The following is a 24,577-nucleotide window of genomic DNA, read 5'->3' on the forward strand; positions in this document are numbered from 1 at the left end:
CTAATTTTTAAGAAGATGGCGAGGACTTAGACCACATTCTTTGGAGTTGTTAGTTTGCTTGGTCTATTTGGGTTGCTTTTTTTAGATGTTTGATTTTATTCTAGTTAGAAGTTTCTGGTTGGAGAGGAATCATAGATTTTTTAGAGATTCGGAGAGTTCTTCATGAAAGGTTTTGGTTACTTTAGTTAGGTTTATAAATGCCTTTCCTATCAGTTTCTAGGAGCTTTATTCTTTTTCTCTACGATATTATTTTGGATTGGAGGCCCTTTTTGTATAATAAGCTTTGAGAGGCTCCTTTTATTGAGCTGTCTTTTTGTAGGCCCTTTCATTAGTTTTTGTATTATTTCATCTTCTCTCGATGAAATTCAGTTTCTTATATATAAAAAAAAAAGAATGGTGAACCACAGGAACTACAGTTTCCATGATATGGTGGATGGGTTATTCTATTCCACATAGCTATGCGGTGTACATTGTTTCTTGGTTTTTGTAAATGGAATATTGGAGACCGCACCACAAGACATCTACCCTTATGTTTGGTGATTTTGGTGCAGAAATCAGAGAATGACAGAAGATCAATCTGTGGTTGGTCGGAGGAGAATATATTATGGTCAAAGTGGAGGAGAAGCCCTTATTTGCAGTGATAGTGAGGAAGAAGCAATCGAGGACGAGGAGGAAAAGAGAGACTTCGTGGAATCTGAAGACTATATACTTCGGTTGGTATAAGCAAATTGATTGTATTTAGGCATTTTCTAACACGTTTCACTGTAAGTTGTTGCCTACGCATTTATATTTTTGATGTACAACTTACTAGTAGGTTTGTGACTTACATTAAAGGAAAATTAATGATTAGTTTAAAGAAAACCATTGATAGCCACTAGTTTTTGCCCTTATGTAAATTTTGTATCTTTAATTTCTATCTCATTGGACATGCCTTTGAATGATTTGAATATGCTGGGTTTGTTCCTCTCCTCTCTCCTCCCTCGTTGAAACATGATCAATATATCTTATGCAAAAAACTTCATAAAAATGAACAAATGATTACAACTCAACCACTTTTTGAGAGGGTGAGACTCTCTTATATGACCTTATAACAACTAGGGGATGGTGTATTTCCATCTTTGCCTTTCCTAACCTAAACATTCACTATTAAGGGCCTAAAATCTCCCCTTGAATTGAGAGCCACCCTGTCCTTGATGTGAAAATTTGGAAATTTGTTGCGAATTGTGTCAAGTGATCCTCAAGTAGCTTTGTATTTAGGTAGACCAGTCACCGAACAAATAGTTCCCATTCCTTCATCTCTTCCTTAGTTGGTAAGCTATAATATCTTGTGGAATGGTTGACCAATCAAAATCATCAGTAAGGACTGGCGGTTGAGCTTCAATCAACGTGTTACATGAAACATGGGGTGGATATATTCGATTCATGAGGCAGATCCAATCTATGCGACCTGCCCGATCCATCCACAACACAACAGGGTCCAAAGAACTAGGGAGATAAATTCTCATTTCTTTTTTTGGCCTGGGATGCCTGTCTATGAGGTCTTAATTTCAAGAATACTCATTCTCCTAGGCCAACCTCCCGCTCTCTTCGTTTGTGATCAATAAACTTATTCATCCTCTCTTGTGTCACACTAGCTACAACTTGAGCTTATGTAACACCAAATCCCTTTTTTTCCAATTGCTGGTCAAGTGTGCCATTTTTCGTTTGCTGATCACTATAAAACATGATTGGAGAAAGTGCTCGACTATACTCACTGTGGAATGAAGTGGTATTGAGAGGAGCGGATAGGTGGTGTTGTATTGAAACTTTGACCACAAAAGTCAATGTAGCCATTGCTTCGATTTCTCTCTAGAAAAGCATTGGAAATAGGTTTTGAAGCATCTATAACAATCTTGGTTTGACCATCTGTGTAGGTGTAGTATGCCATGCTCCAATATAACCATGTGCCTTGTAATTGGAAAAGCTTAGTGCAAAACTGATCAGATCCAATGGAGGAGGAAAATCCATGTAAGTGCACAATTTTCTTTACAAACATAACAACCACTATTTTGGCAGTGTAAGGATGGCTAAGTGCTAAGAAGTGAGTGTATTTGCTCAATCTGTCCAACATTGCAAGAATTGTGCAGGGCAATCCTTCCATAAAGCCCATGGAAATGTCTCCATACTTGATCTAGTCTTGATAGAGTCAAAAGATTTGTTTCGTTGGCACACTTGGCATTCCTCCATATACTTTTTCACCCCCTCATACCGTCTAATATAACTCATTTTCGGAAGTTAGGCTTAATATCAAACGGTTATTGTACCGCCAAGTTCCTTGGTGTGTGGAGAACTTAGGGTGACTAGATGAATCTTCCTCCAAATCTTGTTTAATTTGCATCAACATGGGGTTGTTCACATCTCTTTCTACCATCTCGGCATCTAACATAGTGGAGTTGAGCTTGGAAGTAGTTGATTTATGTAAGAACATACTACTGGATTCGAGATTTCACACCATGATGTCTAGAAAAACATGACATTGCAATTTTAGAGAGAAGTGAATCCATACTCTTTTGTTGCTTCATCAAAAAGCCTTCTCCTCAGGCTTAGATTTACAACCTCCTTCCGTACACCCTTGATGAATCCTTTAGCGTTTGAGATAGCATGCATATCAGCATCCACCCATGCAACTTCCTGTAGACAAATTTCGCCTTCCAAGCAGCATGCCCTCCTTTGGTTTCAGTAATTAGGGGCAAAAAAGCCAGCACCATGGTCTTGACCTCGTAAGATTATAAGCCACTTGAGGGTATCATCACCATACCTACTCAAGCTTTCCTTTCTCTGGAAACCTCCACATGAATGGATCTCCACAGCCACTTTGAAATTAAGGCTTAATTTTTGTGTCAATTTTTTCACTCTCATGCCGCCTGAAGAAAGAGGGAGGCAACTCATTTTCAGTTTACCAAATTGTAACCCTGATATGAGTTAACTCCTTTTTCGAATTATCATTTAAGTTTGAAATTTTAATTGGAAGTATAATGCACAAATACTCCATATATATACGATTTTTTTTGTTTTTTTTTTTTTTCATGTAAAACACTATATGCAAAGTGAAGATAACTAGCTATTATTTACCTTACCTTGACAGAATGACGATAAAAGAAATCGGTTCATCTGATCTGGTGCTAGAGTCACTTGCCACTTGTTTTTCTAGAAGTCCTGGTGAAATAATGGTATGGACTTTATTTCACATAATATAAAATTTAAAGAAGCTTCTCTTCTCTACTCCATCTGATTAAAACTGGTCATAGTGTAAGCTTTGGTCCAGCTGTTTCCCATTTGCTTTGTGCTGGCTTTACAGAGATATGAAACACCATCAAACATCTTATACAGGCAAGATATGAAGTGCTTACCCAGGGAGAAACAGCTGTAGGGTGTTTTAATAATAGGATCAATGAGGAGATCTCACGTATGGGAAGTTCTGTTCTTGATAAAGATCTTGATGCAGCTCTTGATTCGTTTGACAATCTATTTTGCCGCCGCTGCCTTGTAAGTTTTCTGTAGTGGTTCTTCTCAGAGTTGTGTTCATAGTTTCTACTCAATATTTGGTATGTTTTTATTTCTACAGGTCTTTGATTGTAGACTACACGGTTGTTCCCAGGATCTTGTCTTTCCTGTAAGTGTATGCTAAAAGATCATGTATATACATGGATGTATGTACATTTTGTTGTATCTATCTTATGAATGGATATTATGTTGTCATTGAGAGAAGTTCTTGTTCTGTAAAAAAAAAAAAAAAATCAGGCTGAGAAACAACCTAAATGGGTAGTAGGTGAGGAAAATGCACCCTGCGGTCCACTCTGCTATCGATCGGTATGTGTTGGCTTTCGTTACTATTATGATTTCCATACTTAAATTATTGAACACTACTTCTACTGTTTATCTTAGTCCAAACCTTATATATTTCTTGCAGGTACTGAAATCAAACAAAAATGATACAGGGGGTTCTCCACTTTGCAGTGACTTGGAAGAAAAACAGCCCATGTCATCTGATGTTACTGGCACCCAAATCTCAACAAAAAAGAAATCTTCTAAAGCTGCTCGAAGAAGGGCAAAATCCTATCAAAGTGAAAGTGCCTCATCAAATGCAAAGAACTTATCTGAAAGCAGCGAGTCAGATAACGAACCCAGGCAGGATGGGAATACTATTCATCTATCACCATCACCACATTCTAAGATAACTGGAGCAGGTGGAATACGAAAAAGGAACAGCAAGCGTGTTGCTGAGCGTGTTCTCATTTGCATGCAGAAGAGGCAGAAGAAAATGGCTGCGTCCGAATCAGAATCTCTAGCCAGTGTAGGTCATTGTTCAAATGATGTGAAATTAAAATCTAATTCTTGTAAAGAAAATGACGATACTAGTTCTTCATCACGTAAGAACATTAGAGCTCCTACACCGGGAAGGTCCAGGAGGAGGGAATCCCTGACTCAAAAATGCAACAAATTTGAGCAGAATGAAACACTTCTTAATTCATCAAATGAGATACTTACTCATATACCAGCTGACAGTTGTGATGACAACTCGAGGAAGGAAGAATGTGTGGATGAAAATTTATGCAAGCAGGACTTGGCAGATGATAAATCCTGGAAAGCTATTGAAAAAGGTCTTTATGAGAAGGGTATTGAGATTTTTGGTAGGAACAGGTCTGTGTACAGTTATGTTTTGTCTGTCTATATGCATTTGTTCTTCTTTTAATACTCTGTTTCATATAATTTAGATGGTTTTAATCTTTCATACAGCTGCTTGATAGCAAGGAATTTACTAAATGGGATGAAAACCTGTTGGGAAATTTTTCAATACATGAATTATTCTGAGAATAAGAATTGCAGTCAAGTAGGTGACGGGTCAAATCCTCATCTTGAAGGATATGCCAAGGTTGTCTCTTGGAAACATGATTAATAAGTTTCCAATTTGCCTCTCCCGTTACCGTTTTGATCTCCCCGTCCAATTTCTCTCGCTCGTACTAAGTTCAAGTTTAATGTTGAATTTTTCAGGGTAATAACGAGGTGAGAAGAAGGTCGAGGTTCTTGCGTAGAAGGGGTAGAGTTCGTCGACTTAAATATACTTGGAAATCAGCTGCTTACCATTCAATACGGAAGCGAATAACTGAAAGGAAAGATCAGCCGTGCAGACAGTATAATCCATGTAATTGCCAAACTGCATGTGGAAAGCAGTGTGCCTGTCTCTTAAATGGCACCTGTTGTGAGAAGTACTGTGGGTGAGTCCTCCTAATTTTATTGTAGCTATTTTCTGATATTTGCATCATTTTGTAGGAAATATATTTATATTTTAATCTTTCAATTGACGTTTAAAGGTGCCCTAAGAGTTGCAAGAACCGTTTTAGAGGATGTCATTGTGCTAAAAGTCAATGTCGTAGTCGTCAATGTCCTTGCTTTGCAGCCGATCGAGAATGTGATCCAGACGTTTGTAGGAACTGTTGGGTCAGGTGAGTTCATTCTTTCTTTCAATTTTCCAGTAAGTTTTTATTTACAATAGGAATGATAAGGGACCATGTGAGTATGATAAGCTGATTGTTGGGATATGAAGCCTGATGCCTATCTATAGTAAAAGATCCGGTAGAAATATATATGGTAGATATTTCGTAAAGATCTAGTAGAGATATATTTTACCAAATATATTTCGTAGGTTAAATCTGTTAAACCATATATATATCCCATTAACCCGTGCTTCCAAAATGTACTTTCTTCATTCTCTGTATTCTCTCTTGGTGTACATATCTGAAGTCGTCAATAAAACCTTTAGCCAATATTCCTCCTTGAATTTTCTCTCTCATGTTCTTTGTGTTCATCTGGATCGAGTGTGTGCATTGTTGTGCGATCCTAACACTGATAAGTATCTGTGCCTATCTCAGTAAAATGTTTTGGACGTTTTGGACGCATTTAGTTGTAGCAATCCCATTTTGTTTTTCAGTCTTTAGAATGAACAATGAAGAATTAACATTAGAAAACAAAAATTTGAATGCATTTCACTGCAGCTTTTTTCCTCCTATCCTATTCAGTATGATTTTTAATGTCCTTAACTTACTGTGCAACTTGCCTTTGTAGCTGTGGTGATGGTTCTCTTGGAGTTCCCAACCAAAGAGGTGACAATTATGAGTGCAGGAACATGAAGCTTCTTCTTAAACAACAACAAAGGGTATTTCATTTATTCTTACTCTATTTTGATCAAACTTAAAATGTTAGATTTTTGTTGTTACTTTCATGGTCCTCTCTGAAGACGATTTTCGGCCAAGCCCGCTTACCCTTTAGTTTACTTGAGCTATCAATATTATTGATTTAAAACTTGGTGATCTAGTAAAAAATTTACTCATCCATTCCATTATACACGATGAGGCCACTGGCTAGTTATGATTGTTGTTTGGCTAATGATTCATTGTTGTCTGGCTTGGCTAGGATTGTTTGAGTAGAAAAAATTTGCATCACGAGCAATCGGATGGGTTCAAGACCCCTTAACTCAAACTAACCCATAAACACCCGATTTCGAAAGAACAATCGAGAAACTTTGGGTTAACGTTGTAATGTCTTTTCAATGGATTCTGGTTGGAAAGAAATAATAGTGTTTGTTGAGAGTTCTTTCGACTGGTCGACTGGGATGGTGGTGTTTGAAAATGTCAAATTCAATCATTCTTTTGGGGTAGAAACCTCTGCCTAGCAAACGCATTTTAAAAACCTTGAGGGGAAGTCCGAAAGGATAAGCTCAAGAGGACAATATCTACTAGCGATGGGCTTGGGCTTGGGCTGTTACAAATGTTATCAAAGCTAGACACCAGGCAATATGCCAGCGAGGAGGTTGAGCCCCGAAGGGGGGTGGACACGAGGTGGTGTGCCAGTAAGGATGCTGGGCTCCGAAGGGGGTGGATTGAGGGTCCACATCGATTGGAGAAGGGAATGAGTGTCAGTGAGGATGCTGAGACTCGAAGGGGGGTGGATTGTGAGATTCCACATCGGTTGGGGATGGAACGAAGCATTCTTTATAAGAGTGTGGAAACCTCTCCCTCGAGGGGAAGCTCGAAAGGGAAAGTCCAAAGAGGACAATATCTGCTAGCGGTGAGATTGGGCCGTACATATGAACTCTGAGGGTAGTGTGATATAATTGGTTTCAAATTTGTAGGTGTTACTTGGAAGATCTGACGTATCTGGTTGGGGAGCATTTCTAAAGGTAACGTCAAGTTCAACCTGCTATCAACTTACTTTCTAGTTCTGCTGCTTGCTAAATTGAGTTGCCACCTCCAGAATAGTGTTGGCAAACACGAATATCTCGGCGAGTACACCGGCGAGTTAATTTCTCACAGGGAGGCTGATAAACGAGGAAAAATATACGACCGTGAAAACTCGTCGTTTCTGTTCAATTTGAACGACCAGGCATGTTCCTATCCTATAATTCTTTTTGGTAATCACTTGAGAAATCCTCACTTTGACATAATTTTTTATGCTTCGTTTAGTTCGTTCTCGATGCATACCGAAAGGGCGATAAATTAAAATTTGCCAATCATTCTCCAGATCCAAACTGTTATGCCAAGGTAAGTGTACATTGTATGCATCTTTTCATCCCAAATTTGGTAACAAGTTCATAATACCTCAGGGTTGGTCATCTATTTGCAGGTCATCATGGTTGCAGGAGATCACCGGGTTGGCATCTTTGCCAAGGAAAGAATCAGTGCTGGTGAAGAACTGTTCTATGATTATAGATATGAGCCCGATCGAGCGCCTGCGTGGGCAAGGAAGCCAGAGGCGTCAGGGTCGAAAAAGGACGATGGTGCTCCTTCGAGTGGTCGAGCGAAGAAACTCGCATAATTTAACCATTCATTTGGGACTTGGGAAGGTTCAAAATGTAGTGTAATTCTTTCATGGACAAAAGGGTGAGTCCTCATTGATGGTAGATCATAGGTGCTATTCTTGGATCAATTCATGTAAAGGGTGATGATTTAGTTACCTCCATAGGAAAATTTAGACTCATTATTTATTATCACCCTTTTGATTAGAGACCACATTGAAGTCAGAATTTTGTGTAACCAACTTACAATTTGACTAACACCCTGATTTGTTAATTGTTAAAGCAAGCACAGCTGGGCCAATTCAAACTCAAAAATTTCATCATTTTCTCCTCCCCAAACTTATGTTACGATTTTAGAATGCGTCTGATAAGGAGAGGTTTCATTCACCCTTATAAGACATGTTTTGTTCTCTTCTCCAACCGATGTGAGATTTCATAATTCACCTCTTTCGGGGTCTAGATCGTATGATGTTTGGCTCTGATACCATTTATAATAGTTCAAGTTCATTGCTAGCAAACATTGTCTATTTAGACTTCATAATCATCTTCTCAAGTGCCTATAGACAAAGCTCCTACAACACATATTCATAGATCTTTTCTTTCACGAGGTAATTCGAAAGTCAAGATTCAAGATTCATTCGACACAACCTTACAGCTTTTTCTTCAAACGCTAGGTAAAACTATTCCTTACAACCTGGTTTCTGCCTCCTATCAAATCTGGACAAAAAAGGAAATTGATAGATATTTGTAAAGGACAACGACAAAAGAGAAGTTTTTAGGCCGAACACCCCTACCTATCCCTAACTCTACCTCTACCTCTACCTTCAAACTTCAAAAGTCAACGGTGGCAGACTACTTAGCCATGAAGTAAAAATTATCGCATACTTTCCCTTTTGTTAGAAGGATAGTACTCAATACGTTCTTAATTTTTAAAATTTATGTTTATTTGGTTCTTGAACTTTTAAAAAATATTTAATAAATTTTTAAACTTTTAATTTCGTATCTTAACAGATTTTCGATCCTATTCAACCTTCTTTAAAATATTCATAAATCCAAACGCACAATGAGAAATTTAGCGTTAGCGTTACAAGAGTTGCAATCAACCTAAACTTACCCCTTCAATGCAGACCAATATGAATGCACTCTGCAAGATTATGGCCTACCACGTGATGAGCACTCAATTCAAAAAGTACCTCACAAAGTAAAAGCACTCAAACTTGTCCTCAAATTTGAACTTCAATCCATTCATTCATTACCTTATCATTCAATCCTTTACGAAATCTTGAAAAGTGACATAATTAACTATAGTAAGTAGTAGATAAATTTGAATTTATCAACTCAAATATAGATTAAAAGTCGAAGAAACTATGTATATCGCGTTCAATCAACATATAAAAGTAAAAATTTTAACATTTTGATCGATAATGATTGAATTATACTCATATTAACACAGCAGTACAGAACAGCATCGTTTGAAGATACCAAAATAAAGTGTGTTGAGGAGGAAAGATGAAGAAGAAAGTGATTAATTGGTCTTAAAATAAGAGAAAATTAAAGTTAAAACAAAGAAAAGCCCGCGTTTGATACCCAAAATTTGTCAGCTTCTTTTTCTCTGTTAATTGCAATTCCCTTTTGCTTTGCTCTCTTTCCTTCTTCTCTCTCACTCTTGTGCTGCTCTCTCTCAGCTCTGCAATGTTATCGAGCAGTTTATGGGAACTACCCTCTTCCTCTGCCATTTTGTACCGCTTTCTGACGCTATTCTCATTTCTCATCTCCATTTCAGCCGCTTGTTTTAATGGAAATTGCCAGGTTCTTCCATTTCTTTCCACTGAATCTCGATAGGGGTTTTTTTTTCTTCTATCATTCTTCCCTTCTGGGTTTAGATTAAACTATGAGAATCTGCAGGTTATGGAAGCTTGTACGGCTGCTACGGATTGTGGGTCAGGTCTCTACTGTGGGAATTGTCCTGCTTCTGGCCACAATCAACCCGTTTGTACTAGGGGCCAAGCAACCGTTCCCACTTCTGTTGTATGTTTCTTTGTTAATAGCTTCTTTGAATGGAAGATTACTCGAACGATCCTTTGCGATTTTCTGTGATTTTGATTTGTTTTTTATCTTTCTTTGCGATTAGATTAATGGCTTGCCCTTCAACAAGTACACTTGGTTGATGACTCATAACTCGTTCAGTATTGTTGATGCACCGTCTTTGGCTGGTGTTCAGAGATTGACGTTTTATAATCAAGAGGATACTGTAACTAATCAGTTAAGAGTATGTGCTTCGATTTTGGAAGACAGATGTGCTTTCTCTTTTACTTCATAAATTTGTTCTAATCTCAGAGATGTTCTTCATCTTTTACTCTGTTTGTTGCATTTCAACTCTTTAATTAGTAAGCATTGTTGATATTATGTTTTCTTTTGTTTATCCTTCTTTGTTCAGAATGGAGTGCGGGGACTGATGCTGGATATGTATGATTTTGAAAATGATATCTGGCTCTGCCATTCATTCAGGGGGCAATGTTTCAACTTCACTGCCTTTGTAATCAATCTTCTTCAATCTTACGTTACTTTAGATATCAATTTTGTTTTGGCTTTTGGGTTTGTAAACAAGATTGTGACTATCGGTCTTTGAATGTTCTTAGCAACCAGCAATTAACACTTTAAGAGAAGTGGAAGCATTCTTAACTGAGAACCCAACTGAAATTGTGACCATTATAATTGAAGACTATGTGCTTACTCCAAAGGGGTTGAGAAATCTATTCACCAGTGCTGGGCTGGACAAATACTGGTTTCCTGTATCCAAGATGCCAAAGAAGGGAGAAGATTGGCCTACAGTCACTGACATGGTGCAGCAGAATCATCGGCTTCTTGTTTTTACATCTATCGCGTCGAAGGAAGCCGAGGAAGGAATTGCTTACCAGTGGAAGTACATGTTGGAAAATGAGCGTAAGCATTAAGTGAATGCAATATTCATTATTCATGACTTTGAATTTTGTCTTGATGATGAACAATTTCCTTATCTTTGGATTTCAGCTGGTGATCCTGGAGTTGTAGTTGGTTCATGCCCGAATCGAAGAGAGTCAAAACCGCTGAAATCAAGAAGTTCTTCTCTATTCCTCCAGAATTACTTCCCAACATATCCAGTGGAATCTGAGGCTTGCAAGGAACATTCAGCTCCACTCTTTAATATGATCTCCACATGCTATAAAGCATCTGGGAATATCTTGCCAAACTTCTTGGCTGTTAACTTTTACATGGTATTGAGTTTAGTACACGTAAAAAAAACGACTATTGACTCAAATTTACAATGACTAACATATCATGATGAAAATCATGCAGAGAAGTGAAGGTGGAGGAGTCTTTGATGCTTTGGATAAGATAAACGGCCAGACGCTATGCGGGTGTAGCACACTTGCTGCCTGCCAGGTTTGTTTAGACTAGTTTTCTAATTAGTGACTATATTGAAGTTTATTCATATGAACTTGTATATGTTTGGTTATCAAAATTCTTGATTTTGTATCGGCATTTGCGTTTCTTTGTTCGAGTTGTCTTTTATTTCTCAAATTAGTCTCTTGTTTTAGTCTGCTAAACAATGGATTTCTGCCATATATTTCTTGTAATCTTCTCAATGACCATACCTTCTAGAGAAACTCGTGAAAAAGTGATCTCTAGTGGTCATCAAATTCAGAAACATTCATTGCCCTTCATGATCTGCTAGCAACAGCTTCTATTAGGGAAAAAATGACTAAAATGTTTCAATTTTGTTGACATTCTATTCTTGGACAAAGATAACAAATGAAATGTTTCAACTTTATATATTTCAATAACGGTGAAATTTTTGTTTTGGGAACATCAAAAGCTTTAAACATTTGATTATCTTGCTTCTGTTATTGATACCATTTTCAGAAAAGTTTTAGCAAGCGATTCGTGAACGAAAAAGCCATGTTTTAATTTTAGGAACGGATCAAATATGTTTTCAGCTGTTATAAGTTAGCAGTTCTTTTGTGCTTGCCACAGCAGTTAATTGAACTAGTTTAGGTTCCATTTTGGGGAGTTATCCAAGATGTTTAATCTGGTTGCTGGCTTGGTACATGATTTGCCTCTTGCTTACCGATAATGTCTTAAGTACTCATTACCCAAATTACATTATTGATGGCTTTTGCAGGCTGGAGCTCCTCCTGGTACTTGCAAGAGTATTCCAGCCCCTAACACCGGTCCATTGAGCAGTACCACTGGTAGCTTCACCGGGTCTGTTCAGTTCACGAAACCGTCTGCTTCGACAGTCCATTCGCCGAATCTTATGGTTCTCTGGTTATTCTACTTACTATTGTTGGCATTCTTAAAAACAACAATCAGCACTCATATAATTGGCTTTTGAGCAACCATTCACGGAGGTTAGTCTAGTATATTGTATGTAAAGATTGAGTCATACCCAGTATACTGCATCCCAGCCATCCTATAGCAATATCTAAAATTGGTTAATAGAGTAGAAGACTCTAACATTAAAAAGAAAGACCATTTTGAGATTTTCATTCAGAGAAGGTAAGAAGTTGCGGAGGTACAGTAGAATCAGAAACCGAAGTGGACCTGGCAGACAGCATGAGCTATTTCAGGTATGCAAAATTCTTCACCATATCACACTGGCTTTGTCATTGTACTATCATACCATGTTTTCGACACCCTATGATATATCACTTAATTTTCGTTAAGATTTGTTTTAGCTTTCGTAATGGTTTCGCTAAGTGTTTAAGCTTTCTTGACGTTGTTAGTCACTTTTATTCGAAAAGGATATGCAGATCTTATTTTTTAGAACTATATGTGACAATTTGGATGGTTGAATTTCTTTGACAAGAAGATTGGAGATCAGGAGAAGCTCCTGTCTAGTTATTATTTGATATTTGAATCCTTATTAGAGAGTTGTTTTTATTTTTCAAGTATATGATTCAATGGGACGGGTTAAGATATATTAAGATAGATGTACTTGACTAAAAGGTTAGAAGTTCGAATTCTTGCTCTCAAATCTTTAAAAAACTTGTGATTTTTTTTTTTTTTTTTTTGTCGTATATTTCATCTCGTTCTTCTCCTATGCTATAGTTATTTTTCTATCATTTTTTTCTTACATAAAATCCATGTGTTCTTAGCTTAAATAGCAAAATTTGGTCCATATGATTTAGATAAAGTTAGAATTTAGTCTCTAAAAGTTAAAATTTCATCTTCATAGTGTGATAAAATTTCATAAATTGTATTTGTTTCAAAAAGTCTCATAAATAGTCGTCTTTACTGTTGGGAACGAGGATTTAGCAAACAATTATAGGGACTAAATTCTAACTTTGTTCGACTGACTTATATTTTCTTCTTATTATCATTTTCTTCTTATTATCGAATTTGATTTTTGTCTCTCTATTTTAGGTTTCCTTGCTCGGAGGCAAAGTGAAAAAAGTGGGTTGGCATGAGTGGCTGTAATGCAGCCGATCATCACTTATGGATTGGATTATATTGATGAGTAGTTAGTATCCTTTTGTTTTTCGTGGGTTGCTTCCCATCTTAAATGGATATTTGTTTCAGCCACTTCATTAGCACACACACCATTAACGCACCCTACTTTTAAACCCATCTCTTTCAAAGAGACTTCTGTTTGTGTCTTCATCAACACGTTTAGTTAAATTAAACTTTGAGATGCATATTACACGCAACAATATCGCTCTTTTGCTATTCGTTCACTGGCCTTCATCGGAAAATGTTTCATTTACATGCCCTTCGTGTGTGTGCGCGTGTGTTCGTGAAAGCCAAAGATCGTTTAATCAATGAAGCTTTGATAATTTATACATGTTTGAATATGTACAAAAGCGTTCAAGCATTCCCGACTATTGAGTTTAAATCCCACAAAAGCTGGAGTGAGAATGCAATAGAAGAGCAAACTAGTTCATCTAATACAATAGTCTAATATATTTTATCTATTGAACTATGCTCGAATTGAATCGATCTCGAGATTTAAGAACCAAGAAATACATTCATAAGGATAAAAGGATAATTATCCCAAAAATAAGCAAGCTGAGTTTTTACACATCATTATATTTACATCAGGAGAGTATATAGTTTAGTTTCAAATGATCTGAAAGTGCTATCCTCTCAGGGAAATGACAAATCAACATTTAATGGAAGGAGGGCAAATACAAAGATGAAGACATGCATACAATAGGCTTTTACAGGATGCGAATATTTAAGCATATTTCACAGAACAGGCCACATAGAGTTTAGGAGCAGACTTCTTGATTTTATTTGGAGTGATGGACTTATCGCAACCAAACCAATGAAGCAATCTACAGGAACCCTCATTCCCCACACATTTATCGACTCGAGTTTGCGACATTTACTTACGAGAATAAGAAGTCCAGTTTCTGTAACATGGCGACAACTCCAGAGGCCAATGGTCTGCAGAATACATAAAGATATGTGCCGATTAAAGATCGTGCGAGACATATAAGTATAGCATATGATTAACACTCTATTGGAAGACATGGTCACCTTCAAATTTGGACAGTTATCCGCGATTGCGAATAGAGAGACATCTGTGACAAATGTTCCACCGATATTCAGGTTTTGCAAGGAGTTAGCTCGGGAAATCTGGAAATAGAACCAAATGCAGTCTTAGAATGAACTACGTAGACATCAAAATATTAAATGGGAATGCTTAAGAGGCTATTTAGGAGCTGTTTCATAATAGCTTTTAGTTTTTCCTGCATTATAGAACAAAAAAAAGAAGTGAAACATGTCTGGATTAATATTTTTTGAAAGTTGTTTCTTGTTTTTTCTCTTATGAAGAGCTACTTTTAAGAACAAGTGGAAACGTACTTCCACAAATCACCCTTGGCCTTAACAAAAATTCTGAAGCAGAGAAAAAAAAAAAAGGTTTCTTAACCTGGTGCTTAGTTTTCGAAGATGGATTCAAGAAGATCCTGAGGAATTTGACAATACTGAAAACTTACTGGAACAGAGAAATGAAGATATGAACAACAGAAATCCTCCAAGAACATGTAATACTTAAATTTACTAGTTCAATTTCCAGCTTAACTCATACTCTAGTTTACAGATTCAGGCTGATTTTAAGGGCTATTTCTTTAGGCATAATTGGTCTGGAGATAAGATAATATCATACCAGCTGCACAACGCCTTTGTCGGTAATCCCTGCCATACCCCATAGCGAAATGGACTTGAGGTTGGGAATGCACTTTGCAAGAGAGATTTCATGCAATCCATGGTCTGTTATTTGACAACCCCAACGGCTTCTTGAGCTGAAAAACACATAATTACAAGAGAATGATGGATTAGTCGGCATTTTGCTCGAGTTGACACAAGAACAACAAAGACAGCCATGGCCGTGGACTACTTGGAAACGATGCAAACAACCAAGCTTTGATACATATACTCTGTTTTATCTCATATCCTTTGAGTTACTCTCATAATGTTCCCTTATTTGAGAATAACTCAACCAAGAACATGAGCTATAACCACCAAGAACATAACAAAGCTTTATAGAACAATTTTAAAGAACTTTCTCCAGAAGTACGCCCAAACAACATCTCTTCCTACGTTCTAAGACTCAAATCTTAAGAGAAACCTCCGTTTGCTTGGTTCAAAATCAAGTTGCCTGACTAATGATAAACAGAGAATGAGAATCGAAGTCTAATTGAATTGATTATCCATGCAATGTCGAAAAACTCGCTTTGTCTCCCAGATCACAACATCAATACCAAAATTAACCATCTGTAATCAGAATCCACTTGAAGAAAAGCAAACAGAAGCAATTTTCTTAAGAAAACTGAAATTCTAGAAGGAAAGAGGAATTACATGTCGAGTTGTCGAAGACTGTAGGCATGGTGAATAAGGCGAGCAGTGGAGTAATCATCCATCTTCCAACCAGCAAAACTCAAACTCTCCCTCCTACCAAGAGACAGTTTCACTCCTTCCTTCCATTTCCTACAGACGCCGCACGCCCTGCGTTTTTTCCGGCAAATATTCGCAGAAACCCCCAAAATTAGGAACAATAACAAAATTAATCGAACAAAAAGACATTCATAAGCAGAAATTAGCATCGATTACTGAGCCAAATCAGTGAAGGACGGGATCATCGCGAAAATATGAGCCAGTAGGTCAATCGGCAAGCGATCAATCTCAGGCTCCAACTCCATCTCGATCGGCCACATATCACCCGAACTCATTCCTCTCCGCTCCTCCTCCAGAAGTTTATCGTTTGACGCAGTGTTGAAAACCCAAAACGTGCGGAGAAAAGTCAAGCGTTCAACTCGTTACTGCACAGGAGAACCAAAAAAAGAGCAGGCGGAAGATTCTACCGGGGAAAGGAGAGAGAGAGAGTGGATACTGGCTTCATATCGCCACCATTACAAGAATCTGAGCTCCAGTCGCCACGATGGCGTTCTGATCTCTCATGGCGCTCGATTATCCACTGGATTGACCGTTGAAATTTCATGGACAAATTCAATAACTACTTTTTTTTATCATTAATATCTAATTAGTCTAATTCAACTAAAATAATAGCATTTTAATTCATAATTAAGTTTTAATTATTTAATTTGAGTACATGGAACCTACGTAAGCCTTCTTTATTGGTGGGTTGAATTTGGTAATTTTTTTTCAACCAAAAAATCAAGTATATATGTTTTTAATAATAGTATAATATTAGCGTGTAAAACATGTGCTAATTTAAGATTTACCATTCAAATATTTAAAAAAAAATTATATAATCCAATTTCAAAAGAATTTATGAATCATCCGAGCCTATAATATTTTCATTTATTTAAATTCAACCCGACCTCACCCAAATAAGTTCAAAACTCAATCAAAATCGTACCACTTAAGTCGGGTTGTTTCCAGACCATCAAATTTTTTAAACACCTTTTTTTTTCTTTTTAATTTTTAATTAAACATATACTAATAGATTTTATTTTATTTTATTTTATATTTCCAATGGTCGAGGTTATCCACACTAAAACATAAAAGTTGGAACTTTAAAAAACTGTGTAAATATTTATTGATATAGATATTTAATTGGTTAAGACATATATTATCGACTTTAATAAGGAATCGAGTTAAAATACCCTTTTCGACCTTATTAAATACCATATACGGCTTCGCTAATTTTGAAAATAAATTCATAATCTCGCACTAAAAAAATACCCTAAACCCTAAATTTTGTCTCTTGAATTTCTTCCATTAGAAACCCTCCACATTTTGTTCTACCAAAACTCTATTTTCTTCTCCACAAATGATAGCCGTAGGGTCAGATGTGTTTGGTGTCCCAAAATTTCGTCCATTGTGGCTGTGATGCCGCCATTGTTGACCTTAAAGCTTCCGGTTGCAAAAGCAGGAAAATAGTAGCGGCGGAAATGATGGCACTGAGGAGGTGACAATGCCCAAATGCAAACTTCTCATACTCTCCAACCTTTTCACTCTTCACTTTAAACTTTTGATCAACCAAACAATAATACCAAAAATGTTTTCAATATTCAACCTTATAATCGTTCTTAATTCAAACGTGCAAAACAAGAACAACCCACGCTCCATTACTTATGTTGGATTTATGCAAATTGATATTCTTTTCATGTTAACTACGGTGGACAATTTCATGCTTAATAATTAGAATAAATGAAGCAATTAATAAGGGAATTGGTGAGAAAGAGCACCAAATTAACTACAAAAAGGCTCGCTATTACTCTATTTTTAGAGAGTTATTCGGTTTGAAGAAGAATGTCAACAACTGTATTATTGAATTAGCAGTTAAACAACAAATGTTTAGATGAAGCCTACAACTAAAAAAAAAAAATAGACGGGTCCTAAAATGATTTTAATTATGAATTTGTTAAATGGAAAAATCTACATTGCCTAAAAAATGTAGCTTGCGTCAGAGGATGGTATATGGGGCTGTTTTTCAATATGATATCCAAAAATAATTTGACATATCGGAGGTTTCATGTCTTAGTAGTACCAAGATGGATGGATGTTCAGAATGTCCTTACAATATAGTTGACTAAGGGGTCAATTCTCGATAATCATGTTTTGAGCAAGCAATGAAGACCGATGACATCCTGAGACCTGGGATGATATCACGTATCATGGGTTATGTTGATGGGAATGAAAATAACGAGATAGGATGCAAATTCCATTTAAAGGACTTTGGCCTGGAGTAGAGACAAGATTGAGTCAAAGAACTTAGCATAGAGTAGAGGCAAGACCGAATCACAGGATATGGCCTAGAGTAGAGACATGTCGATTGGAGTTACAATCGAGTGAACATGATGCACATGTTTGAAATTAGTAATTGAGTTTAGTTCAATAGGCGAAGAAGAACCTCACTTAAGGTATGACGAAGCCACAAAGTTGAACGAAAAATAGTAAATGAGTTTGAGTTTCTCTAAAGGTGTGTCATGATCATGTCGAAGTTATGACACCAAAGTTTGAAAATTACATCCGTGACAGTTGGTATAAGAGCCACACTTTATATATGTATTCAAACAAGAACGATTGAAAATGAACTCAGTGAAGACTTCACAAGTGCACCATGAGTGTTAGACTAGATAGGACAGTTGTGTTGTTAGTATTAGAATCAGTATTGGGTTGAAGCTAGGCTCCTCGATATTTAAGAGTGTCTTATGTTGACATGCTATGGGGGATTCTTACCCCTCGTGAATCACGAACCAAACTCATTTGTCAAAGGTTTGAAGACCCAAAAATGGAGAACAAATAATCAAAAAGTGTACTAGGTAGGGTACTCTCCAAAGAACCATTACCATTAAAGTAATAGTGTTAATGGTTACAACAAAACAAGTTGAGGGTCAAGTGAGACATGCGCCACTAAAGTGTCAAGTTATGTACAATATAGGTGGACATGTCACTATCGATAGAACAACGAGTTGAGTGAAAATGAGCTGAGCAAATGGGTTGCTTACCCTAGAAAGAGAACTTAGTATTTTACATTAATTTATAAGACGTTCAAATTAGCTAATTTATAAGCATGATATATGTGATATGTGTAAATGATCGAAATACCCCTAAAAAGAGAACTTAGTATTCTACGTTATATAAGAAGATTCCACTATACCATGAACTTTGATATGAGTTAAAGAATTATGATTCAGGTGATTGACTAATTTAAATTCTTGTATGAGCGTGCATAGATGAACTAAGTTAAGATAAAGGCGTTGGAGCTAGTACGGTTTCACAATGACTAAGGTCGGGATATTTCTAGTAGACCGAGCACCAATGGATGTGAGAGGCAATTGTACCTCTCATTAAATTGGCATTCAATGGTGTGAATGTACCTCTCATTTACTTTGGTTGTAATATTCAAAGTTTCGAGCCTTTCAACACCTAAAACTCCAAGAACATTGGAAAGAGGGAGTCTACGTCGGGTGGCAGTGTCTAAAACAACTTGAATTCCTAATCTATTTTTTCGACCTCACCACCACCACCACCACGAGTCCCTTTATGAGGAATTAACCCTCTCCACCATATCAATGCTCATGTGTTCATCAGAGAGATTCTTCGGTCGTCTCTTTTATTAGATAATTGTTGAATTCTTCTCTGCCTATATTGAATATACTCAACGGTCTCATGCATGTGGTTCGCTATGGACCGCTTTCCCTATAGAAAAACGATGGGGTCAGTGAAAATATTTGTTAAAACCACCAATCATTCGAAAGAGCAATAAATTGATATAAGATATTTGTGTTTAATAAAAAGGTTAAATATGTTACATCCACTGGGCATATAGCCATTCCAAACCCCTCTTACTTCTTTCCTATTAGATAGACCTTTACTATTTTTTGATGTGTCAATACACAGTGTGTATGACCGGTTACCAAAATCATGTCTACACTCGCAAGAGCTAAAATGCCCAAAATGTACTACAGAGTGATGTGACTAGTTGTCAATTCTTACTGCCCGGTTTATATGTTATTGAAGTTGTTGTTACTTATTCACTTTTAGCTTGTGACATTGATTTATTTCAAATTGTTCTCTGACACATGTCCTCGCACATGTTTTCAAAAATATATTTCTTTCAAACGTAACTCGAAGCTCGATCATACACTAAAAGTATCCACAAAATTCAACTTTCTACTAACTTGTTCGTCGGGTTAAAACAAGTGTCGCACAATCACTGTCTCATGTCACAGGAGTGCGATTGTGACACCCAACAAATCAAATAAATATTTTTCTTTTCACTAATTTGTTCAATTCTTACACCAATTTCTCCGCAACTAAATGGGTGAACAATGATAGCGGGTCGAACGCTTCATATACATTAGACACTGAGAATGTTTGGTTAAATCACCATACCTAAATGTGTGCGAAAGTTATCTATTTATAATCAAATAAATTATAAAGATATGAAAATAGTAATGAAAGAAACAAACCATATATGGAAGATACATACGGTAAAAAGATAAATATCTAGATATTTACCTATAATAAAATATATATGTTAAACTATAATTCAGAACTAAATATCCTCAAGATTTGTCCATATATAACTACAATGGTGAGGAGATGTACACCATATCTTCCTCCTAACGAGATTTTGTCCAACCGACATTTAGAAGAAAAGGAAACAAAAACAAACACGACTAGACTTATCGTTATGGGTGCTTAACGCTACTGGTTGTTCCTACACCACGAGGGTACTGATTTACGACTAGAAGTACTAGCAAAGCTCCTGGGACGATTTCAAATAAAGATTTACAAAGTCTTCTCTCTCGGAAGCGAGGATATTTATTTATTTTTAACTATTATTAAAAATATGAAGTTTGCCTAATTTATGCTTAAAATAAAAAGAAAAAGAAAAAAATACACATAATTCCAACCTTGATTTGGTGGTCACTTTCTCTCCTTTTTCGCTGTCTTTAACGGTCTCACTCCCATTCTCCCTCTCTCGTGGGTGGATGTATATCGACTTCCGATGTCAATGTTGTTATCAGCCTTCGTCTATGCTAAAAGCTTAACCCGAGTTTGCTTTCTCAGTTTTGCTCTGTAATTGTTTTGCTCCGTAATTGTTTTGCTCCAAAGTTCAATTCATTGTGTTGTATTCTCGAGTTTTTCTTGTTTTCCCGATGGAGGTGAAAGTGAACGGGCCTGGAAATGGCGATTGTTCGAGTCGGCTTGTGGATGGACCTACCAACCCCATGGTTACTCCTTTGCTAACCGATCTTTATCAGTTCACTATGGCTTATGCTTATTGGAAAGCCGGCAAGCAGAACGAGCGAGCTGTGTAAGTTCTTTCTTCTATGTTTACGCAATGCGTTTCTGCTGCTGAGAATTCGGAATTTATGCGAAAATGAAAATAGGTGTTTATGAAACCTTGTTTTGAATTGAAATCATGTGTTTCTTTCCTTTTGGGTGATCAATCTTAGCAGTGAGTGCACGAATTTGATCTTTAACTTTTTTCCCCGTATTTTGTTTGTTCACTAGTTCAGCTGTCGTTTTCGGTTTTCAAATTGCATGCAAGCTGCAACAGAGTTGGGGACTTGTAAAATTGAATCGAGGGGATAACGCTTTTATTGTTTGAATTTTTCTTTATTTTCTGTATTAAGAACATTAGCAGTTCGATGGGAATTGTGAGGAGTGTTAGATTCTGACTTTTCATGTTTCCCTCTCAGTTTTGGTGCATGAGGACTTCTATTTTATTCTTTAGGTCTCATTTTGTTAGATTAGAGCTCCATTTGTTTTAGTTTGCCTCTTTTTGCTAGGCTTTCCTTTTGTATTCCCTTTGTATTGTTTCTTTCCTTCGCCTGCATGAAGCTGGAATCGCTAGTAATCGCCGGTCAGTCATATGGCGGTGAATTCGTATCCGGGCCTTGTACATACCGCCCGTCACACTATGGGAGCTGGCCATGCCCAAAGTCGTTACCTTAATCGCAAGGAGGGGATGCTTGATGAAAATATGGTTTCCAATTTAAAAAAAGAAAAGAAAAAAAAAAGAGTGCGCGGTAATCAAATGATTCATTGAATCACTCATCCGCCAAGTTCATATGACCTTGAACGTTTGGCCTTGATTTTTTCTCCACTCTGTTGGTTTTGAGCTCTGTATTTATTTCCCATTTCTTGAAAACAAATGGTTATTCATATTCTCATATAAATTATTTATTAGCTCTCTTGGTGTCTTGTCTTTGTGAAGAAACACCTCATTGCTTGTAGGTAATAGATTAGTCTGGGTTGGAAATTGTTGTTTCAAACTTCTGAAGTGGAACTATCTGTGTCAACTACTATGGTTAATCATCACTTCGAAACCATTTTTCTTAGTGAACAGAATGCTTTGCTTTGAATGGCGAACCTCAATCTTCTTGTGCTGCGAGGTTAAACAATTTTGATGGAAATTGTTATGACTTAGATGCTCTAGGTGATACACTAGTCTTGTTTGGAGGTTGTTATTCCTGACTTCTGAAGTGTCTTAGTTACGTTAATCTTGAAAAGCATGGTAAGCTTCAAAAACTATTCACAAAACCCAACCTTTACTGGGATTTAAAATTAATATTGGCATTTAATTATTTGTTTGGACATGGGCTGCTTCTTACATTCTTTTCTAATAAACAGAACTAATTTCAGCTTTACTGGGATTATACATTTATTGCAATATCTAGAAGTTGGAAGTCTGCCTTTTCCAACCCGGTTGATTTTCCTGAGTAAACCAGAATTTTTCATTCTCATCAAAAGCTATATGGTCCCTCCAGCGCCTTATTAGTCATGTTTGGAAGTGTCTTTGAGGGAGAAAATATGCTTATTTTATTAGAATGTTTTTTTTTTGTTGTTAAATTTTTGTGGTTCAGGTTTGATTTATATTTTCGGAAGAGTCCTTTTGGTGGTGAATATACAGTTTTTGCTGGTTTAGAAGAATGCATAAGACTTATAGCTAATTTCAAATTCACAGAGGAAGAAATATCTTTTATCAAGAAGTCTTTACCTTCATCGTGTGAGGTAACCCAATTTATTGATTTGTTTGATTGGTAGACTTCGACTTGTACTTTATTTTACGTCGTAGACCACTTCATGTTTAAATTAATCAGATATTGCATTCTATAAGTATAGCTGCTTAAATAAATTAAAATTTAATTAAGATTGGCCACCTTTGTTCGACACAACATAGAAAGAAATGCACCATTACCTCTTAAGTCTTAATGATTATAAAGATAAGACATGCTAGATTTCACTTTTTAATCCCCAGAAATAGAAATACTAATTAACAATTGGATGTACCTAAGAGGCTTGGGATTCAACATACATAATAAAGAATTCCAAAATTTAACTCTTTGGGTGAGTATAAAATGTAGAATCTTTGTAACAATAACATATTGTCTCTCTACTTTGCTAATCAGTTGGAACTCTATCTCGTGATCCACCTTTGGTCGGGTTTTCATTTCATTTATCAACGAAATCTCTGCTTTTCTCTCTCTCTCTCTCTCTCAAACAAAACAAAACAAAAATAAAAAATAAAAAAATAAAATAAAATAAAGGAAAAAAAAAAGAGAAAAAAATTAAAGAAAACTAAAAGTTAATTAGTTTGGATTATCTTCCTTCTATTATATAAAGCACACACTATAGTTACACTAACATATCAACCGTATTAGTTACATTTAGCATGCAATTATGATAATTTGGTGATGCTCAATAGGACTTCTTGCTTGTTGAATTAACTCTTATTGGTTTTAAATATAATGCACTGATTATCTTAGAGGAGCTGATTGTTCTGATGCTGAAGAATTTTTATTGATCAAATCTAGGATGCATTCTACAAGTACCTTAGAGAAATCGACTGTTCTGATGTCGAAGTCTATGCTATTTCAGAGGGATCAGTTGTTTTCCCAAAGGTGCCCCTAGTAAGGGTCGAAGGGCCAGTTGCTGTAAGTATCAAATTTTGTTCTCTGATGAAATCGTTAACATTGGATTCAGAAACCTATTTTATTTCTTTGTATTCATCCAAAAATATCTTTATAACTGCATAAACAGGATATTCTTCATAAATTTATACTTGTACTTATTTTTATTTCAGGTGGTACAGTTACTAGAAACTCCATTTGTAAATCTTATCAATTATGCATCTTTAGTTGCTACAAATGCTGCTAGACATCGATTTGTTGCTGGAAAATCTAAACTTCTTCTCGAGTTTGGACTTCGGAGAGCTCAGGTTTCAATTTCTTTCATTCTTCCTTTCTTTTAAGTTTTGCATTTAGCTTATCCTCATCTAGAAGAAATCTTTACTTGGTTCTAGGGTCCTGATGGTGGAATTAGCGCCTCAAAGTATTGCTATCTTGGAGGGTTTGATGCAACAAGGTAACTTTTCATTTCTTCCTATATTCTTGCATTTGATATTTTTTCATATATTTTTCTTCCAGAGTACTAGTGAAGGAATGACCTTAATTTATGTAATTTCTAGCCTTATGTAAGTAATATTTGTGTAGTCTCATTACATAGGGGAATTAGTTAACCTCCCTATTTTCAATTAAGAATATAGAACAAGATAGTTTATACTTTTGGTATCAGAGCCTCTCTAGTCTTAGTCTAGAAACTCTGACAAAACCAAATCCTCATTCAATCGGTGAAGCCTTCATAGCTGTCGATCATCCACCGTGACCAAGTTTCATTCGGAGCCTTCATAGACATCGATCATCCATTGTAACCAAATTTCATTTAGATCGTGAATATTGTTTTTTTTTTTTTTTTTTTTTTTTTTTTTTTTTTTTT

General features: G+C 36.4%; 4 protein-coding genes across 6 annotated transcripts in view; 3 read left to right on the forward strand and 1 right to left on the reverse strand.

The window, feature by feature from the left end:
• LOC111451177 (histone-lysine N-methyltransferase CLF-like) overlaps positions 1-8,157 on the forward strand; it is a 12,160-nt gene extending 4,003 nt beyond the window's left edge. For all 3 annotated transcript variants that reach the window (XM_023091488.1, XM_023091489.1, XM_023091487.1), the window contains exons 4-17: positions 552-713; positions 3,125-3,209; positions 3,370-3,525; positions 3,605-3,652; positions 3,781-3,849; positions 3,950-4,680; positions 4,777-4,912; positions 5,032-5,255; positions 5,352-5,483; positions 6,103-6,193; positions 7,169-7,216; positions 7,291-7,419; positions 7,500-7,577; positions 7,660-8,157. In XM_023091488.1, coding sequence (XP_022947256.1) covers positions 552-713; positions 3,125-3,209; positions 3,370-3,525; positions 3,605-3,652; positions 3,781-3,849; positions 3,950-4,680; positions 4,777-4,912; positions 5,032-5,255; positions 5,352-5,483; positions 6,103-6,193; positions 7,169-7,216; positions 7,291-7,419; positions 7,500-7,577; positions 7,660-7,851 — 2,281 coding nt within the window. In that variant the 3' untranslated portion in view covers positions 7,852-8,157. The remainder of the gene's footprint in view (positions 1-551; positions 714-3,124; positions 3,210-3,369; positions 3,526-3,604; positions 3,653-3,780; positions 3,850-3,949; positions 4,681-4,776; positions 4,913-5,031; positions 5,256-5,351; positions 5,484-6,102; positions 6,194-7,168; positions 7,217-7,290; positions 7,420-7,499; positions 7,578-7,659) is intronic.
• Positions 8,158-9,411: 1,254 nt separating this feature from the next.
• On the forward strand, positions 9,412-13,521 carry LOC111451178 (PI-PLC X domain-containing protein At5g67130). Its single transcript, XM_023091490.1, has 9 exons — positions 9,412-9,640; positions 9,737-9,859; positions 9,963-10,100; positions 10,269-10,367; positions 10,471-10,774; positions 10,862-11,085; positions 11,168-11,254; positions 11,994-12,441; positions 13,238-13,521. The coding sequence occupies exons 1-8, from the start codon at positions 9,524-9,526 to the stop codon at positions 12,204-12,206; spliced, it is 1,305 nt and encodes a 434-aa protein (XP_022947258.1). The 5' UTR covers positions 9,412-9,523; the 3' UTR covers positions 12,207-12,441; positions 13,238-13,521.
• Positions 13,522-13,844: 323 nt separating this feature from the next.
• LOC111451179 (F-box protein At5g67140) lies at positions 13,845-16,323 on the reverse strand. Its single transcript, XM_023091491.1, has 5 exons — positions 15,929-16,323; positions 15,677-15,823; positions 14,985-15,120; positions 14,354-14,452; positions 13,845-14,260 (listed from the first exon to the last, which is right to left on the reverse strand). Exons 1-5 carry the CDS (start codon positions 16,045-16,047, stop codon positions 14,060-14,062), a joined length of 702 nt encoding a protein of 233 aa, XP_022947259.1. The 5' UTR covers positions 16,048-16,323; the 3' UTR covers positions 13,845-14,059.
• Positions 16,324-20,704: 4,381 nt separating this feature from the next.
• Positions 20,705-24,577, forward strand: part of LOC111451548 (nicotinate phosphoribosyltransferase 2-like) — a 19,747-nt gene continuing 15,874 nt past the window's right edge. Inside the window, exons 1-5 of the mRNA XM_023092022.1 lie at positions 20,705-21,110; positions 22,666-22,813; positions 23,617-23,736; positions 23,886-24,020; positions 24,105-24,166. Of these exons, the coding sequence (XP_022947790.1) occupies positions 20,953-21,110; positions 22,666-22,813; positions 23,617-23,736; positions 23,886-24,020; positions 24,105-24,166 (623 nt within the window). The 5' untranslated portion in view covers positions 20,705-20,952. The remainder of the gene's footprint in view (positions 21,111-22,665; positions 22,814-23,616; positions 23,737-23,885; positions 24,021-24,104; positions 24,167-24,577) is intronic.

Source organism: Cucurbita moschata, unplaced genomic scaffold (genome assembly GCF_002738365.1).
Source record: "Cucurbita moschata cultivar Rifu unplaced genomic scaffold, Cmos_1.0 Cmo_Scf00013, whole genome shotgun sequence".
Classification (NCBI taxonomy): domain Eukaryota; kingdom Viridiplantae; phylum Streptophyta; class Magnoliopsida; order Cucurbitales; family Cucurbitaceae; genus Cucurbita; species Cucurbita moschata.

Excerpts from the sequence above, each read along its gene's own strand:
- LOC111451178 (XM_023091490.1), top strand. The coding sequence starts at position 9,524 with ATGTTATCGAGCAGTTTATGGGAACTACCCTCTTCCTCTGCCATTTTG. Across the intron at positions 9,860-9,962 it reads CAACCGTTCCCACTTCTGTT|ATTAATGGCTTGCCCTTCAA; the intron begins GTATGTTTCTTT and ends CTTTGCGATTAG. Across the intron at positions 10,775-10,861 it reads GTACATGTTGGAAAATGAGC|CTGGTGATCCTGGAGTTGTA; the intron begins GTAAGCATTAAG and ends TTTGGATTTCAG.
- LOC111451179 (XM_023091491.1), bottom strand. The coding sequence starts at position 16,047 with ATGAGTTCGGGTGATATGTGGCCGATCGAGATGGAGTTGGAGCCTGAG. Across the intron at positions 14,453-14,984 it reads ACAAAGGCGTTGTGCAGCTG|ATTTCCCGAGCTAACTCCTT; the intron begins GTATGATATTAT and ends TTCTATTTCCAG. Across the intron at positions 14,261-14,353 it reads ATAACTGTCCAAATTTGAAG|ACCATTGGCCTCTGGAGTTG; the intron begins GTGACCATGTCT and ends TGTATTCTGCAG.